The sequence below is a fragment of the Neovison vison genome, chromosome 3 (assembly GCF_020171115.1).
Source record: "Neovison vison isolate M4711 chromosome 3, ASM_NN_V1, whole genome shotgun sequence".
NCBI classification, from domain to species: Eukaryota; Metazoa; Chordata; class Mammalia; order Carnivora; family Mustelidae; genus Neogale; species Neogale vison.
Window position 1 is genome coordinate 100,745,453 of NC_058093.1, and position 20,588 is coordinate 100,766,040.

Here is a 20,588-nt window from a genome sequence, read left to right on the forward strand (position 1 = left end):
TGGCCATTGCTGCTATAAACATTGGGGTACAGATGGCCCTTCTTCTCACGACATCTGTATCTTTGGGGTAAATACCCAGGAGTGCAATTGCAGGGTCGTAGGGAAGCTCTATTTTTAATTTCTTGAGAAATCTCCACACTGTTCTCCAAAGAGGCTGCACCAACTTGCATTCCCACCAACAGTGTAAGAGGGTTCCCCTTTCTCCACATCCCCTCCAACACATGTTGTTTCCTGTTTTGTTAATTTTGGCCATTCTAACTGGTGTAAGGTGATATCTCAATGTGGTTTTAATTTGAATCTCCCTGAGGGCTAATGATGATGAACATTTTTTCATGTGTCTGATAGCCATTTGTATGTCTTGATTGGAGAAGTGTCTGTTCATATCTTCTGCCCATTTTTTGATGTGTTTGTCTGTTTTGTGTGGGTTGAGTTTGAGGAGTTCATTATAGATCCTGGATATCAACCTTTTGTCTGTACTGTCATTTGCAAATATCTTCTCCCATTCCGTGGGTTGCCTCTTTGTTTTTTTGACTGTTTCCTTTGCTGTGCAGAAGCTTTTGATTTTGATGAAGTCCCAGAAGTTTATTTTCGCTTTTGTTTCCTTTGCCTTTGGAGATGTATCTTGAAAGAAGTTGCTGTGGCTGATATCAAAGAGATTACTGCCTATGTTCTCCTCTAAGATTCTGATGGATTCCTGTCTCACGTTGAGGTCTTTTATCCATTTTGTTATCTTTGTGTATGGTGTAAAAGAATGGTCGAGTTTCATTCTTCTACATATAGCTGTCCAGTTTTCCCAGCACCATTTATTGAAGAGACTGTCTTTTTTCCACTGTATAAGATTTCTTTATTTATTTGAGAGAGAGAGAGAGAGCAAGCATAAGTGGGGAAGGAGCAGAGGGAAATGAAGATAGAGAAGCTCAAGCAGACCCCCACTGAGTACAGAGCTTGACATGCAGCTCCATCTGTGACCCTGAGACTATGACCAGAGCCAAAACCGAGTCAGATGCTTAACTGAGCCACCTAGACACCCCTTGTCCCTTGATAGTAATCAGTCTGGCAGGTGTGAGGTGATATCTCCTGGTGGTTTTGATTTGGATTTCCCTGATGATTAGAGATGTTGAGCATTTTTTTCAGGTGCCTTTTTGCTGTCTTTTGTCTTCTATGGAAAAATGTATATTCAAGCCTTCTTTCCATTTTTTAACTTTTTTTTTTTTTGGTCAGATACTGAATTGTGTAGCCTATTTATATATTTTGGATATTACCCTTTTCATTTTGTTGGTAGTTTTCTTCACTGAAAGCTTTTTAGTTGAATATAATCTCATTTGTTTATTTTAGATTTTGTTGCCCTTGCCTGAGAAGATATGTCTTCCTGAACAAAGGGGTGAAAAATTTGCTAAGATTGATGTCAAAGTGTTTACTACCTGGGTTTTCTTCTAGGGTTTTATGGTTTCAGGTCTTACATTTAAATCTATAATATGAATTTCATTTTATAAATGGTGAAATACAATTCTTTAGTTTCATTCTGTTGCATGTAGCCCTCCAGTTTTCCCAACACCTTTTTATTGTCTTTTCTCCATTTTATATTCTTGCCTCCTTTGCCATTACCATAGATTAATTGACCATATAGATGTGGATTTATTTGTGAGCCATCTATTCTATTGTACTGATATATGTGCCTGTTTTGTGCAAGTATAATACTATTTTAATTAGTACAGCTTTGTAGTATAGTTTGAAATCAGGGGCCATGATACTTGTAGCATTGTTTTACTTTCCCAAGGTTCCTTTGGCTCTTCAGGGTCTTTTGTGGTTCCTTACAAATTTTAGGATTCTTTGTTCTAGTTCTGTGAAAAATGCCATTGGTATTTAAATGGGGATTGCACTGAATTTGCAGATTGCTTTGGAGAATATGGACAGTTTAATAGCATTCTTCTAATTATGAGTACAGTATATTCTTCCATTCATTTATATGATATTCAGTTTCTTTCTTAAGTGTCTTATAGTTTTCAGAGTACAGGTTTTTTACCATCTGGTTAAAGTTACCCTTAAGGGTATTTTTTTAAATGCAATTATAAATGGGATTATTTTCTTAATTTCTTTTTCTGATAACTGATTATTTATGTACAGAAATGCAGCCAGTTGGAGCACTTGGGTGGCTCAGTTGGTTAAGCATCTACCTTCAGGTCAGGTCATGATCTCAGGGTCCTGGGATTGAGGTCCACATCAGGATCCCTACTCAGCAGGGAGTCTGCTTCTCCTCTGGCCTCTCCCCACTTCCACTGGCTCCTGCTCTCTCTATAGATAAGCTCTTTAAAAAAAAAAAAGAAAGAAAGAAAAGAAAGAAAGAAAGAAAGAAAGAAAGAAAAGAAATACAACCAAATTCTGTACATTGATTTTATATCTTACAACTTTACTGAGCTCATTTATTTGTTCTAAATTTTTTTTTAAATTGTTCTAGTACTTTTTTAGTGGACTCTTTAAGGCTTTCTGTATAGTGTCACATCATCTACAAATAGTGACGGTTTTATTTATTCCTCTCCAGTTTGGATGCCTTTTGTTTTTTGTTTGTTTGTTTGTTTGTTTTGCCTAATTGCTGTGTGTAGGACTTCCAGTACTACATTGAATGAAGTGGCAAGAGTGGACATCTTTCTCTTATTCCTAATCTTAAAGAAAAAGCTTTCAGCTTCTTAACGTTGTATATGATGTCAGCCATGGGTTTGTCATATATGCCTTTTGTTATGGTGATATATGTTCCTATACTCATTATGTTGAGAGTATTTATCATAAATGTTAAATTTTGTCAAGTGCTTTTTCTGCATCTGTTGAGATGATCATATGATTTTTCCTTTTCCTTTTGCTAATGTAGTATATCACATTGAGTGGCTTGTTGATGTTGAACCATCGTGCATCCCTGTATAAATCTTGATTGTGTTATATGATACTATTGATGTATTGTATTCAGTTTGCCAATATTTTGGGGGGATTTTGCATCTATGTTCATCAGGGATATTGACTTCTAATTTTCTTTTTCTTTTCTTTCTTCCTTTCCTTTCTTTTCCTTTTCTTCCTTTCTTTCCTCTTGCCTGTCCTTTCTTTCTTTCCTTCTTTCCTGTCCTTTCTCTTTCTTTCTCTCCCTCCCTCTCTCTTTCTCCCCCCCTCCCCACTTTCCTCCCCCATTTCTCACCTCCCTCCTCACCCATATTCCTCCCTTCCTTCCTTCCATCTTGTATGTCTGGTTTTGGTATCAGAGTACTGCTAGCCTCTTCAATATTTTGGAATAGTTTGAGAAGTATAGGTAGTAACACTTTAAATATTTGGTAGAATATGCCTTTTGGTTTGAAATATGTCTTGATTGTACTATATAACTGGGTCTTTTTTTTGTTTTTTTTTTTTAAATGTATAATTAGCATACAATGTTATATTAGTTTGAGGTGTAGAGTATAATGATTCACCAATTCTATACATTACTCATTACTCATCATTCACCTGTGAAGCCATATGGTCCTAAACCTTTGTCTTGGGGGAATTTTTAAATTACTGATTTGATTTCATTACTTACAATCAGTCTATTCAGATATTCTGTTTCTTTATGATTCAGTCTTATAAGATTGTGCACTTCTAGTAATTTTATCCATTTCTTCTAGTTGTTTTTAATGTGTTTACATATAATTATTCATAGTATTCTCTTATGATCCTTTGTACTTCTGTGGTATCCATTATAACTTCTCTTTCATGTTGGATTCTATTCATTTGATCCCTTTCTCTTTGTCTATTGATGAGTCTGGCTAGAGGTTTCTTGATATTTTCTTTGCAAAGAACCAGCTTTTAGTTTCACTGAAATTTTAGGCTCTATTTTATTTATTTCTGCTCTGATCTTTGTCCATTTCTTTCCTTCTACTAAAGTTGGGTTTGGTTTTGTTGTTGTTGTTGTTGCTATTATTTTTGCATTTTTAAAAAGAATTCTGGATCCTTTAGTTATAAAATTAAATTGGGGGCGTGATTTTTCTTATTTCTTGAGGTACGCCTGTATCACAATAGTTTCCTTCTTGTCGCTGCATTTGGCGCATCTCATAGATTTTGAAATATTGTATTTCTCTTAAGGTATTTTTTTAATTTCAATTCTTTGATTTCTTTGTTGAACTATTGATGGTTCAGTAGCATGTTGTTTTGCCTCCATGTATTTGTGTTTTTTTCAGTTTTCTTGTAACTAATTGTTAGTTTCACAGTATCATAGTTAGAAAAGATGCATGATAGGACTTTAACATTCCTTAACTTACAGGTTCTTCTGTTATGGCCTAACCAGGGACATATAAAGAAGAATGTACCATGTGCATTTGACAAGAAAATGTATTCAGTAGTTGGATGAAATATTGTGTGTATACATACATACATATATATGTATGTATTAAGTCCACCTGGTCTACTCTGTATTTTTTTTTTAAGATTTTATTTTATTTATTTGAGAGTGAGAGGGAGCATGAGCGAGGAGAAGGTCAGAGAGCGAAGCAGACTCCCCATGGAGCTGGGAGCCCGATGTGGGACTCGATCCCGGGACTCCAGGATCACGCCCTGAGCCAGAGGCAGTCGTCCAACCAACTGCGCCACCCAGGCGTCCCTCTACTCTGTATTTTAAGGCTATTGTTTTCAAGTTAATTTTCTGTCTGGGTGATCTGTTGACGTAAGTGGGATATTAAAGTCCCTTACTAATATTGTCTTATTGACAATTTCTTTCTTTATGTCTATTACTGTTTGCTTTATATATTTAGGTGCTTCTATCTTGGATGCATAAATATTAGTGAATGTTATGTCTTGTTCTTAGAGGACATTATTATTATGTAATATCTTTCTTGTCTTTGTAACAGTGTTTATTTTAAAGTTTATTTCGTCTAGTATGAGTATTGCTAATCCAACTCTTTTTCTTTCCATTTTCATAGAATATATTTTCCCATTGCTTCGTTTTCAGTCTGTGTATGCCTTTTGGTTTGAAATATGTCTTGATTGCACTATATAACTGGGTCTTATTTTTTGTTTTTTTTTTAATGTATAATTAGCATACGATGTTATATTAGTTTGAGGTGTAGAGTATAATGATTCACCAATTCTATACATTACTCATTACTCTTTATTTTAAGTGTACTCTTAATCCTCTTTATCTATTTCACTCACCCAGGTCCCCTCTGGTGATCAGTAATTTGCTCTCTACATTTAAGAGTATTTTTTGGTTCTCTCTCTCTCATTTTTCCCCCTTTTGTTTGGTTTCTTAATCTCACATAAGAATGAAATCATATGGGTTTATCTTTCCTTATCTGACCTGTTTCACTTAGCATTATACATTCTAGGTCCCTTCATATTGTTGTCAGTGGCAAAATCTCATTCTTTTTATGACTCAGTAATATTCCATTGTGTATCTATACTATATCTTCTTTATCCACTCATCAATGGACATTTAGGTTGCTTCTGTATCCTGGCTATTGTCAATAATGCTGCCATAAACATAGGGGAACATGTATCTCTTCAGATTAGTATTTTTGTTTTCTTTGGGTAAATATCCAGGATTAGGATTACTGGATCATATGGTAATTGTATTTTAATTTTTTGAGAAACGTCTGTACTGCTTCCTGTCTTATTTTGTTATTGTTTCCATTTTTTTTAAATTTATTCAGCCACTGTATATCTTTTGATTAGAGCATTTAGCCCATTTACATTTAAAGTAATTATTGGTAAGTATGTACTTACAGCTATTTTATTAATTCATTTATAGTTGTCTTAGTAGTTCTCCATTCCTTTCTTCTCTTGGACTTACTTTATGATTTGATGGCTTTGTTTTGTATTATGTTTAAGTTTCTTTCTCTTTATTTTTTGTAAATCTATTGTAGGTTTTTAGTTTGTAGTTACTATGAGGTTCATACATACTGATGTATCTATACAGTAGACTATTTTATCTTGCTCAAATGCATTCTAACAGCACTGTATTTTTATTTCCCCACCCTGTTTTTTTAATGACATATTTTACATCTTTATGTGTGTGTGTGTGTGTGTATCCCTTAACTACCAATTGTGTTACAGGTGATTTCACTATTCCTTGTCCTTTAAGCTTCATACCGGCTTTTTAAGTGGCAAATCCACAGTCTTTATGTATATATACATATATGCCTTTGCCAGTGGCATTTGTTCTTTCATATACTTTCCTATTTCTAATCATAGCTTTTGTTTTTCAATTAAACAAGACCCTTTAACATGTCTTGTAAGGCTAGTTTACTAGTGATAAACCAATTTTTGTTTTGCTGGGAAACTTTATCTCTTCCTCAGCTGTGAATGATAACCTTGCCAGGTAGAGTATTTCTGGTTGTAAGTTTGTTTGTTTGTTTGTTTGTTTTTCCTTTTAGCACTTTAAATATATCTTGTTACTTTACCTTTTCCTGCAAAGTTCTGCTAAAAAATCAGCTTATGGACTTATAGTGTTTTTCTATATGTAGATAATTTGTTTTTCTCTTGCTGCCTTTTAGATTCTCTGTTTACCTTTAACTAATCCACTCTTGTGTATCATCTAACCTTTTGTTGCTTCCCCATTGTGTATTTTCATTTTGGTTACCATATTTTGTAGCTTTGATTGGTTATTTCTTCTATTTTCTCTTTGTTGAAGTCCATCCTCATTGTGTTCTTGCATTTTTCTCTCACTTTTGTTGAGCAGTGTTATGACCATTACTTTAAAGTCTTTATCAGGTAAATTATTAACTCTATTTTATTCCTCTTGTGTGTGGTTTTTTCCCCCCTCCCCTGGGGTTTTATCTTATCCTTTTATTTGGAACCTATTTCTCTGTCTCCTCATTTTGATTGATTTTCCACATTAAACAAACACATAAAGATATTATGAATTAGGTGATATGGCTACCTCTACCAGTCTTGAAGTAGTGGCCTTGTGTATGAGTATTTTTTTTTAATGAACTGTGTATGCCATTATCAAGCCAGCTGGGGCTGAAGCTGGAACAGGCTGGAGGTGATCCCAAGATGTGTAGCACTGGGCTGCCTTGATGTGATTGCTGGAGCTGGTGTGTGCCAGGAACCCAAGGTGCATTGGGCAGCCCTGGTAGGCCAGATAGAGTGCCTGGACCCCACTCTCACCTGTGCTATTATTGTGGAGAAGGAACATAAAAAATGGGGGTGCCTGGGTGGCTCAGTGGGTTAAGACACTGCCTTCGGTTCAGGTCATGATCTCAGGGTCCTGGGATTGAGTCCCACATCAGGCTCTCTGCTCAGCAGGGAGCCTGCTTCATTTCCTCTCTCTCTCTGCCTGCCTCTCTGCCTACTTGTGATCTCTCTCTCTCTCTGTCAAATAAATAAATAAGTAATTTTTTTTTTAAATGGTGCTCACCAGAACCTCTGACTCTAGAAAGGTTGCCAGCAATTCCCTACCTATGTCTCAGATGCTTTAAGATTAGTAAACCGATTTTTGTTTTTTTTTCTCATGTAGACTCTAGTTGCCCTTTAATCTACTGGCGTTTTTGTTTTTTGGTTGTCCATTTGCTTGCTTGTTTTCTGCTGTTCCCCAGGGCAGGGGAGAGTCTGTTCACAGACCCTTTAGTCATATCTGTCCCTACTACAGGCATCACATCAGGGAGTGGAGTTCTTGTCATTACTATGTCTCTGTCTCTTCTACCCTTGTCTTTGTGGTCTTTCTAGTGTGTGTCATGCAGAAGCCATTCAGTTGGCCAGTAGTTCTTTGGAGAAAGCACTCTGCATGTAGATGTAGATTTCATGTGTCTGTAAGAGGAAGTGAATTAAGGGTCTTCTTAAGCCAGGTTGAATGGACCCTCTGTTCATAAGACTTCTTTTTTTTTTTTTTTCAAGAAAGTAACATGTTGCCAATTAAAATAGGTTTGAGTTTTTCTTGCTTTATTCTCTTGGTATAACCTCATGTAATAACTAAATAATTTCTATATAGGTTTTTTTTTATATTTTCTTAAATTTATTTATTTGACAGAGATCACAAGTAGGCAGAGAGGCAGGCAGAGAGAGAGAAAGGAGGAAGCAGGCTCCCTGCCAAGCAGAGAGCCTGTTGTGGGACTCCATCCCAGGACCCTGAGATCATGACCCAAGCTGAAGGCAGAGGCTTAACCCACTGAGCCACCCAGGGACCCCTCTAAATAGTTTTTCCTCTAATTTTTGTAACAAAACAGTTGGATATACCTACTTTCTGCATTTTTCTGATAAGCAGTTGAAATATTTTAAATAAGTTACTGAAGAAAACACAAATTAAGAATTGATACCATTGAAATTAATGAAGAACTTTTTCACCAAAATTGTTGGGGAATGAATTGACCACTCTTCTAAGTTACATACGTGGCTCACCTGTAAAATACCTGTATATGGAAATATTCTCATTCTTCCCTTTCTAGTTCTAGCACTACGTAGAAACAAGTTTGAGTTTGTCTCTCACTGTGTCCTCTTGCAATATATTTATTTCTGCAGTGACAGGCTAGAGAGAAAATTAGTTTATACGTGGTTAGATGATGTATAAATTTATTTCAGTACAAATTGAAAATCCACTGCACCACTGTTAGTAATTGACCTTTAAATGCTCTTCAGGTTATCAAACCAGATATTTTCAATGATGGTACATTGGAAATAGTTTAATGCCAGTTGGTGTGAAAGTAGCTCATTTGCATTAATTAATGTGGAAAGGTCTGGTATATGAAAATATTTTATTACAAAGAGTGGCATTATCAATGAGGTTGGTACTCTAATCAGAGGTATATTATGAGGAAAGTTCCATGTCAAATAATTGGGAAACTTGGGTTATGGAGTATCATTGAAATGAAATTTGCATTATAGACATCTCATGAACATCTAAGAACAACTTGAAGGGGGTTTGTTTATGATGAACAGTTAATTTATTTAACAGGTAATATATCAGAGAATGATTTACTCTGCTCACTCAAAGATCTCTTATTGTCTAATAAAGTATATTCTTCTTGTGCTGGCTGTTGATAATATTTAGCCCAGTTAGATTATATTCTGGGCACAGCAGTCCTACCTGAAATTGAGAATTGATGCCCAGGTAATTTTGGTGTGCTGTCTGCTTTTAAAACTTGAATTGCCAGCCACCCATTTTCTTAAATAAAATAAATGTATTAAATGGAAACATATTTACCTAATACAATCTCCCATTAGATTTCTACTTACATTCTCTGCTGAAAGTATCATATTTCAATTCAGGGTGGCTGTACTATTCAATTCAAAGTGAGTACATGATGAATGCTGAAATTGCCCAAATAAAATCCTACTTTCCAGACTGGAACACAAATGGAATCCTACTTTCCATTAAGGCCAGGAAAAAATATAAACATTACTTTACTATGTATCTGTGTGGTAATGGCATCATGATGCCCATAGGTGAACAGAATGACTAAACTGGTTTTTTGGCAGATAGTCTTTTTTCCTATTAGCAAGTTTATTTTATTTTTTTTTAATATAGGTTCTGGCATAAATAGAGCTGAATTTGAGCAATGTCTAAAGTTTTATCTTTCTCACTATCTTTTTATCTGTTTCACCATCTTGAGTATTTTGCTATGTCTACCACTCACCATAATTGTGATACGATTAAAGAATCCTGTTGTATGTATGTATGTGTGTGTATGTGTGTGTGTGTGTGTATTTGGTACCACATTAAAATAGTCCTCACATGTTTGGAATCTGTAAGATTTAGATTCCAGTCTTGGTTTGACTAATTTTATATCCTAGATGAATAACATCTAAAAGTTTATGATGAACGTTAGATTAGAAAATGAATGAAATTTGGGGTGCCTGGGTGGCTCAGTGGGTTAAAGCCTCTGCCTTTGGCTCAGGTCATGGTCCCAGGGTCCTGGGATGGAGCCCCACATCAGGCTCTCTGCTCAATGGGGAGCCTGCTTCCTCCTCTCTCTCTCTGTCTATCTCCTCTGCCTACTTGTGATCTCTGTCTATCAAATAAATAAATAAAATCTTAAAAAAAAAGAAAATGAATGAAAGTAGATTAAAATAGTCATCAATGAATATTAATATAACTTTAATTTCCTCCCATATTTATTTTTCCTTTCAACAGTTCTTGTTCAATATTCACAAAGGTTTTTTTCTTACAGAGTTTTATAACTGTTTCTGTAGAACTGCTGTTTCTAATTTTAATTGTATTTACTACATTAGAGTATCCTTCTAGTCTAGTTCTTCACTGTGTAATATAGATAAAATTTTTCCAGCAACAGAGTCACTACTTATTCATTTTAAAAGGTATTCCATTACCCTAGAACAAACTTGGCATCGTTATACCATTTACTTCCAAGAGAAACAAGTGCCCTTTTGCCTCTACTGTCTTTTCTCTCACTGGCATTCTTCCATAAATGGTATTTACTCAGAGACTTGCTTCTTCACATTCTAGTTTTCCTAACTGTTTGAGTCAATGGCAAATCCATAGTCCTATTTTAAATATTCTCCAGGCCATGAAAACGCGTGCTATTTATACCAATTCGGCAGTTAAACTGCAGTGCAGAAAAAGCTTTGACACCCTGAGATATAAACCTCTGGTTTAATCATAAATTACTAGAGTGTCCTGTTTTTCTTTCTTGTAAGTGTAACTCTCCTTGACATGAATCTCCATAGAGTGTTAGGTAATAACTGATACTCCAAGAAAAAAAATTGTGAAAAACAGCTAAAGGAGAAGGGAATTTACATTTTTAATCTGATCTATTAGATCATCTTTCCAAAATGAAATCTCTCTTCACTGTGGTAATCACAATTAATTCATGCCTACTCCTGTCAATAAATCTTTGGATGATGGCTTAATAGGTCTTTCAGAAATGAATCTTTTGCAAAGCGGGAGCAGTGCTTCCTGTCCCAGCTCCCTGAAAGAGAATGTGCACAGAGATTAAGTCACAGTAATCAGACAGACGTGAGCTTGAATTATTGTTCTGTCCCATACTCAAACTTTCAGTGCTTCCAGAGCCTATTATGTGAATTATGAATGATAGTATCCATTTCCTAATGTGCATTTAAATGTTAAATAATATATTTAAAGCACTTATAAGAGTCCTATATATAGTATATGCTCAATTCAAGAATTGTTACTGTTATAGTTACAATCTTGAAGCCAAAAAGTATAATTGCATCTTGGAGAGCCTACAGATTTATTATCTACAAATCCTAATTTTTTTTTAAGATTTTATTTATTTATGTGACAGACAGAGATTACAAGCAGGCAGAGAAACAGGCAGAGAGAGGGGAGGAAGCAGGCTTCCCGCTGAGCAGAGAGCCCAATGTGGGGCTCAATCCCAGGACTCTGAGATCATGACCTGAGCCGAAGGCAGCGGCTTGACCCACTGAGCCACCCAGGCGCCCCTCTACAAATCCTAATTTAACCATGACCTGCAACAGAGTGTTCTAAACTAATGTAATGCTGCTTAACCTTGTCACCCTGACTGGATCAAGCGCTCCTTGGAGACAGAAATTACGTTTATTATGGTTTTTGCATTTGGCAAGGTACTTAACATATGAGCTTGCACATAATTAATATTCTGTAAATATTTATAAACTGACAGATAAAATATAATAATAAAAATATCAACTGATATTCTTTTGTGTTATATCCTGTTTTTAAAAATAATCTTTATTATCACAATCTTTTATTTTCTAATAGTGCTTAGTGCAGGGCTTGTGTCAAAGAAATTGCTTAACAGATATTTGTTAAATGAATGGCAGTAGCTAGTTTTCATTTATAGAACATGAATGCCACCATTCTGGAGAACTTCTGTATTTTTCTTGCAGCCCAAGTTCTTGCAGCCCTTGAATATGCTTGCTTTTTTTTTTTCCTCCAGTAATATATCATGCTACGTCTACATGACTAGTACAGTTGATCTTCATTATTTCTGGATTCCAGATTTCCAAATTCACCTGTTTTCTAAAATTTATTTGTAACCTCAAAATCAACCCTCACTGTGCTTTCTTAGGCATTCCCAGGTAGTGCAGAGCCACAAAACATTTTAGCAGCCTGATAGATATACATTTTCCCAGCTGAGATCAAACAAGATGACACTCTGCCTCCTTGTTTCAGCTATCATACCTTAAATTAATGTCGCTTTCATGGTTCTTTCAATGTTCCAGTTTTCACACATCTGTGCTTTTTGCTGCAGGTTTGCTGTTTAAAATGCCCCCTAAGCAGAGTGCTGAAATGCTGTGTTGCTAGGTGCAAGAGAATGTGATGTGCTCTATTGGGAAAGCACACATGTCAGATAAACCGTATTCCCCATGAGTTACAATGCTGCTGGCCATGAGTTCAGTGTTAGGGAATCAACAATATTAAATATTAAATACAGCATCTTTACAAAGAAATACACATGAAACAAAGTTATGTACTGATGGGTTGATGAAAACGTTGCAACCAGACACTCACAGGAACCTAACCCTGTATTTCTTCTAGGAGGCTATGGTTCGGTATTTGCTAATTCGCTGTTTACAATGACTTATAGAATAAAACTATAGCAAATAACAAGAACCAACCACTCTTAGTGATAGACACTTAAGTAATCAGCCTCTTCTTGAGGTTCCCAAAGTAATGTAGAAATGATAAGGATGAGCTTGCATTTTGGATCTTATGAAGCTTTCTGTACCACCCAGTACCTTTGGCATCATGAGGTTTAATGATTGGGCATCCCAAGGCCAGCTTCCAGGAATAAGCTTTGATCAAGTTTTTACATAGTACTTCTCAAGTTTGCCCCACTCCCACTACCTTTGCCATAACCATTCACACTCTGTAACAGGCAGTGGAACATTATTTGCAGAGATGCAATGAATATGTGATTTCTGGCTGTGAAATGTCTTTCTCCCTAAGGATCTCATCAGATGTTCAGTTTGGCTCTCATTATGCAGCAGCCAATCATTACAGGAAAAAGACTGTTCCTAACCTTTGTAACTCCAATTTTATCCTCTCAAATCCTGAAATAAGACTTACCTAGCTAATATAGAAGAGGAATCTAGGATAAAAGGAAATGAGGAAACGATGATAATAAAAATAGACATACTATCCAAGGAGTGGGGAGTAGGGAGGAGAGAAATGGAGAGATAGAGAGAAATGCAGATTAACATAGTGAATTTAGGGACGCCTGGGTGGCTCAGTTGGTTAAGCAGCTGCCTTCGGCTCAGGTCATGATCCCAGCATCCTGGGATCAAGTCCCACATCGGGCTCTTTGCTCCGCAGGGAGCCTGCTTCTCCCTCTGACTCTGCCTGCCACTCTGTCTGCCTGTGCTCTCTCTCTCTCTCTCTGACAAATAAATAAATAAAATCTTTAAAAAAAAAACATAGTGAATTTAAACCAGTGCACCTTAATACAGCTGTTCAGTAAAGCTAGACACAATTCTCTTTGAAAAAATGTCCCTTTTGAAATCTCTGTAACACTATGCAAACATATAAAAGGAAACCTCCACCTCTAATCCTGTCCAAGATCCCTTCTACTGCATACTGGTTATATTCTCTTGTGGGCATAGAGTACTTTTTTAATGATCGAAAATTTAAAAATAAGAAGTATTTGAGATATACTGGGAGTAAGCATGCATATGTGTGCGCACATGTGCATACACAAATGCACACACAAGCACAGACATACACACACCAAAGATGAGCGGATTTACAGGAAAGCTGTAAGCTAGGAATAAAGGGCTACGTTCTAATTATCTGCAGATGGCAAGCTCTGGTTTTGTAAGACACCTGTAGAGGAGGTGAAACCCTGTGACTTTTTACTAACACCCGCTCTTGGGTTTGCACACAAGTCAAGATTAATTTCGTTATTGTGGTCTTCCACCTCAGCACATGAGCAAAAGGGAAAATGTGTTGGGCTAAGAACTATATGAAGCAAGAAGTACCTCATTCGGAGGACTGTGTTTGGATTCCTTTGGATTCATACATTAAGAAGAGCTAGAAATCTCTATAACAAGAATTCTAGGAAGAGAGCAAAATTCAGTTGTTATATCTGGTTTGACTTGATTGTTTTGGCCTTATGTAACCAAAATAATAATGCACAGGAACTCTTTCTCTCAAAATGCATGTGAACTTAGCATTAGCTACAGTGTGTTAGGTAATTAACAGACAGGGTGAATAGACAGACTCCTTTTACCCATAACGTCACTGGCACATTTGTTTGCTTGGAAGATGAAGTGCTCACTTGGCAGTTTGCTTTGGCAACAGGACTTTCTGAGATGGGGAAAAAAATGTTTGTAGAGGTAGTCACATTATTTATCTTTTGTCAGCTATAGTAGTAAATTCAAGGTTTAAAATTTGTAGTCAAATATGTAATTTTATAAAATACAGTGTGAATGCCAGAAGAGACACCAGGAAAAATTATTTTTGTTTCTACAACCATAGAGCAATGGCAATCTTAGATTTAACAGTTACATTTAAAGGAATAGGAGAATAAAGCTTCATTATAAAACAGAATACTATAATAAATGGTAGAACAATTGCAATTTCCATGCAAAGAGACAACACTAATATTTCCTTACCAAATATGTGGCCAATCATGTGTAATTGAAGCTATTACTGCAGCAAGAAGAAATAAAAATTTGACTTCTAGGAAGTTTTCATTGACAGTATTATAATACTTGTGCAGTGTAGAGCTACTACAGGAATCAAAAAGCTTTTCTGTAAAAATGAAAGTATCGATGTTAGTTTTCCCCTCAGATGTCCTGGGGAGGGAAAGGGAGAAATAGAAAAAGTTCAGGATATACGAGAGGAATTTGTCTAGTGTGACTGAAGCATAGACTAGGTAAAGGGAAGTAGTGGATGGGAAATCTGGAAAAGCAGGTAGAACCTGAATTATCACTATCTTCAAACATCGATGAAGCAGCTTGAGCTTTATTTTATAGGCAGTGAGGAATCCTTTAGCATTTCGAACGAGACAGCAATATAATCACAATTATACTAAGAATAGAGTGGATTGAGTAAGTGGATTGAACTGACCATCAGAACAGTCATGAAACTCCTGGAGGAAGGCTCAGAACTGTAATATTTCACATTTTGATATCTCTCTAAAATCAGTTCTTGGATTTCTTCAATTTGATTGAGAACATGTCTACACCTTAACATGGAGCTTTTATTCTAAAGTAAGGTCCATAACTCTTTTTTTCTTTTTTCTTAATTTCAGATTTTTCATTATTCTTATACCGCTTCATATGTGATTTACAACATACACACTAGGTAAGTTCTTTGGTTTTCCGGTTTTCATGAGCAATTGTCCAGCTAAATTATTGACATAAATGTCAACTTGTTCATGTAAAAATATTTACCTTTTTTCAAGGGAAGTTTGGGAGTTAAATCCTCCAGAAGTAGAGGACTCCGTCTTGCAGTACGCGGCCTGGGGTGTCCAAGGGCAACAGCTGGTAAGCACAGGCACTGGTCCTCACCACATGCTATCAGCCATGTTCCTGTGGAAAATATTTACAGAAGCCACTTCCTTGTGCACATTTCCTACTACACTTGAGGTTTTCTATTTACATCTTTTATCTAGTATTCCAATTGAAGAATATATCAGGTAATACCAGTATCATTTTTTCAAATTAATTAAAGAGGAAAAAAAGAGCTTGTAAAATAATGGGCGATTAAACTGCTAGTTCATAATGAAACCTAGAAGAGAGCCAGGAATACTGAGGTCTAGTTCTGCGGATTTCCACTCCATATGTTGTCAAGTTTATTTCCTCTGAAAGCATTGTTTAGGGTGGATGTTTAAGACAGTGATTTACACTTGACAGTAGTCTCTTAGGGGAATATTTCTTGTCATATTAGATTTTCAAATTTTCACAGACTCGATAGAATTACTAAAAAGAATTACTAAATTACTAAAGAGAGTGATCCATAAAAGCAGTTTGACCAACACCATATTCTTGTCCTTGTCTCATGAATAGTCTTAAAGACTTTAAGGGGATACTGCTCAGAAAGTGGTATTTCTTGGTTATACATTGTATGAGTGCTCAAATGTAATACATGCTGCCAAATGGATTTCCAAATTGCTTGAGTGTTTATACTACTGCCAATGACAGTGTAAGTGTTCCCTTTCTATGCTATATTCTTATCAACACCTACCTGGCTTTTCCAGACTATCATATCATATTGTTTCTTAGTAATAACATTATTGCTTCTTCCATTCCAATTTTTATATTTTCTGTTTTATTAAAATGTTCTTGCAATGGATAGATTATAAACAGCATGTTCGCCTTTACTTTTGTATATTTAAAAAAATTTATAACTGTATTTAGCATAACTATATAGGACTATCTCTGGGTCCATTCCATTAAAATAGTCCTAAAAAGTGGCAGTAGAAGCTTCATAGGATATGCTAGATATGGAGATACCAGTTTTGGTTTAGAGAAGGCATGAATCAGTGCATCTGTGGACTGTGGTGAGTGGGCAGCCAGAAATGGACAGGCGCTCTAGTCCTGCATGTTTTACTCTGATGCTGTCAACAAGAGAGCTTGTCTGTTATGCCAAAGGCAGATGCCAAACACCCAAACTTCTAGAAACTAGAAACCCTAGACAACTTCTTATTTGTGTCACTGGAGAGTGCTTAGGAAACTCTTTGAAACTTTTGTTTTAAATAACACTCATTCTCTAAGCCTTAGAGAAACCTACACCTGTGCCAAAATAATAATTTGACACCCTTGAGGATGTAGTATTAATTACATGCATTTTCTTTGAGGATTCCTCCTTCTTACTGATTACTTATTCTTTACTACAGTTGGGAAAGTCATAGGAAAAAAGACTGAAAGTTTACAAAAATCATAGATCTTCTCATGGGAGTCAATTTTTATGTGCTTACATCCTGGGTCCATTGCTTACTAACTATTGACCTTGAGAATATTATTTAATCTGTCTGCCTTCCTTTCCTTATCTTTGACATTGTGGCAGTAACAGTACTTCACCAACAGTGTTAGCCTGGTGTTTAATATATAAATATAAAAGCACTTTGAATAAAATATGTATTTTAGAGGTGTTTATCTTTATTATTTTAAAATATTATTTTAAGTAAAATTATTAATTAAATATTATTTTAAATAAAAAATATTTTTAAATATCTTTTTCACTTGAAATTGAACTTGTCTAGGAGGTTTAGTTTCACTAGTTGTTTGGGAAATGAAGCCTAAGTTCTTTGTAATGGCATATCCCAACGTCCTTTGAGAAAGTTTTGGGATAAAGCCCATATTTGTCAAGGTTATTTTTGGTGCAAATGTAAACATAAATTCAATATAAATTAAAGGACATATCTCCACAAGCGCTAATGGTCCATTTCCTGTGAAATGACAAGCTTTGTCGATATTTGAAGCCCTCAGCAAACTCAGCAATATGATTTTATTAGAGATGAGTCATTATAATACCTTAATTAGTTTTGTGTTAAATTAATTAAGGAGTCCTGTAGTGTTTACAAACTAAAGACAATTAATTTCTCATCCTTAATTCTCAGTTTCTAATTTTATTTGCTATAAAAGACATCCCTGGATGTATAGGAGAGAGGTAAGAGATTGACATAATTTATGGATAAGAGGGTCTGAATTACAACGCACAAGGAGAATTTTTCAGTAACAACAGACGTGGGAGAAGTCAATTTAATGCAGCAAACTTTGTGGGAAACAAATAAAACTCTGACACAGTACGACATGCACTATTTAGAGCAAGTGGTGAGTAGATCACTTTAGTTATAGTAAATGTTTTATTAAAAGAGATGGTGGGTCCTAAAACAGGAAAAATATCTTGATCATTCAACTGGAAAGGCTTCTGGTTTAAGAGGGTATGTCCTTTTTCTTTTCAAAACTAATTTTGTCTTATAAAAATTAAAATCGCTCATTGTAGGACATGTTCAAAATTTGTATATGAATTCATAGAAAAATCACATGTAAAAATAAAATACACTTATCTTATACCACAAGAATTTAAAGATTTTGAAAATCAGATGAACAGGTTTGAGCTTGAGCAGGGAAACATTTCACTGATTAGAACTTGAAATCTAAAATTAAAAAATCCTCAGCTCAAGGCCAGATCTCTTTTGCGTTTTGTGACGTAAGGAAGGTTGCCAGTTCTAAGGTTGAGCTTACTTATATTAAAAATGACAGAAACTCACAACCACGCACAGTTTGATTTGAAGTTAAGAGAGGGCATGTGCACAAGTCAAGATTCTCCAGAAAACAGAATCAATATTGTTTGTGTACACACACACACACACACACACACACGGATTCTGTCTAAAGGGAAGGTGGTAAGAAAGAGAGATTTTAAGGAATTGGCTCATGAGATTATGGAGCAGTCTGGCAGTCTGGAAACCCAGAGAAGAGTTAATTTTATAATCTTGAGCTGCAGTCCTGAGGCAGAAGTCCTTCAGGAAACCTGTTTTTGCTGGTAAAGCCTTCTACTGATTGGATAAGGACCACTCACATTATTCTTTTCTAAAAATCAACTAATTGTAAATGTCATCACATCTACAAACTGCTTTCATGAAACATGTTTGACCAAGCAGTTGGATGCCATATTCAGCCAACTTACCCATAAAATTAACCATCACAGCATAGTAACTGCTTAATGAATGGCAGCTATCACTTCGATAGCTGATCCCACTTGTCCTTTCCTGCAGTAACACACTGGAATTCCGTTGTATCATCTTCCACCTAAATATCCCTTCTTCACTCACTCGCCACTCAAATCCGCCCAGTATCTGCAGAGGTATGTGTTAAAAATGCAGGCTCTTAACAACTCCCACAGGTTATAAAATGTCACTGATGTAACACACCAGATGGAGCTAAGGTGACACGTTATCTGGCTCCTGCCACTCCACCGCAGAGCAGAAGCACAGATTTTTCTCTACATGGACCAAACTCTTTGCAGTTTCCAGAGGGTAACATATTGCTTCTTTGTGCCCCTGAGTCGTTCCCCTTTGTGTACCAGGTCATTATTTTCTTTTCACCTGAAGTCTTTGTCCAAAGACTAAAATACAAAATGCTAAATATTCATCTTCTCTGATACTTTTTTTCCAATATTTATATAGGCTAAGTGAATTACTTACTTCTCGGGATTCTAACATTCTTCTAGTTCAAATTACTTAATATTTTATTTACTTACATTGCTGTCTTCCACAATCATTTCCAGAGCAGATAGAATACAGAAGATGCTAAACATATCCCTCTTTTCCTCCCTCCCTTTTTCTCTGTCTCTCTGTCTCTGTCTTCCCTCCTCTTCCTCCTTCTTTGTAAATGTCAATTTTAACAGGAGGCAAAATGTAGGTCTAATAAATATTCTGGTTCCATTGAGCAATGAATGAAAGGCTGACAGCTGTTTGCATGGGTGATCGGATACTACAGAGGGTTTTGAAGATGACATGATGTGAAGAGAATTCCTGCATGAAGGGATAGGTCTGGTAGAAGAGCTCATGTTAGACTGTAAGCAATTGACTTTATAGGCAGAGGGCTAGGTTTAGAGGCTACTGTTGCAATCTGGAGCTGAATTATAAATACCATATTTAAGAGATAAATATATCAACTGTTAAGCTGAGATACTAAATTTGATCACAGTCCAGCAACTAAAACTGTCTTCTATTCATTTAAATACATTATATTATGAAAATATTATGTCAGTCTATTTCTATACTTAGTATATAAGTATTTCTAAATCTCATTTTAGACTCCTGATTTCTTAAACCACTTTACTGAGAATAAATAAAGATTGATACATACAACTGGCTGTACTTTGCAGTGGGTACATACAAAAGAATATACATATTTTGTGTAAGACTTGATGAGACGGAGATAAGTAGTTACCTATGAAACCACTATCACATTCAACAGCATAAATATATCCATCATGTCCAAAAGTTTCCCATGGCGCTATTCATTTTTTTGTGTGGTGAAAGCATTTAATGTCACATAGACTCTTTCTTTGATATTGCTTATATTTTTTCAGTGTATTTAGGATAAAATAAAATCATTATACCCATCCTACCAATGGCATAAAGTTTTAAAAATATCCGGTGTTTTACTTGTCACAGTTTAGGCATTTGAAGAAACCACTTCTTCTGTGTTTTATTACCTATGTCATTAAAAAATGTAATATTTTAGATAATTTCTCCAAATACAAATGTAAATTATCAACACTTCCTATCACCTGCATTTTCACTATTACTAGATATTTAATCTAAAAGTACATTAAAATTTTATGAGATTTGTGATGATTCCATGCCTCTAGGAAATTTTCAATTTCCTTAGGATGTCTACATCTTCATTAGTAGAAATTTAAAAAAATTTCACTGGCTTTTCTAGTAGGACCTTAGTCTTTTTGGGTTTAAAGGTGGTGTCATTGAAATCTCAAGTTTCCTACTAAGAATCAAAATGTTTTTACTTAACATTCTATTCAGTACTCATTTTTTTCAGTATAAAGGTAATTATTTTAATTATCATTAAAAATATAATGACATTATAAATATCATTAAAAATATATGACAAGTATATCCAAATGTAAGATATACAATGCATACACTCATACACACCACATACACATACATATCACATACATATACACACCACATGCACATGAACACACA

General features: G+C 35.4%; 1 protein-coding gene across 3 annotated transcripts in view; it reads left to right on the top strand.

Moving 5' to 3' along the window:
- Window positions 1–20,588, top strand: part of DPP10 (dipeptidyl peptidase like 10) — a 1,389,594-nt gene that overhangs the window by 1,223,130 nt on the left and 145,876 nt on the right. For all 3 annotated transcript variants that reach the window (XM_044242601.1, XM_044242600.1, XM_044242602.1), the window contains exons 6-7: window positions 15,159–15,211; window positions 15,312–15,393. In XM_044242601.1, the coding sequence (XP_044098536.1) occupies window positions 15,159–15,211; window positions 15,312–15,393 (135 nt within the window). The remainder of the gene's footprint in view (window positions 1–15,158; window positions 15,212–15,311; window positions 15,394–20,588) is intronic.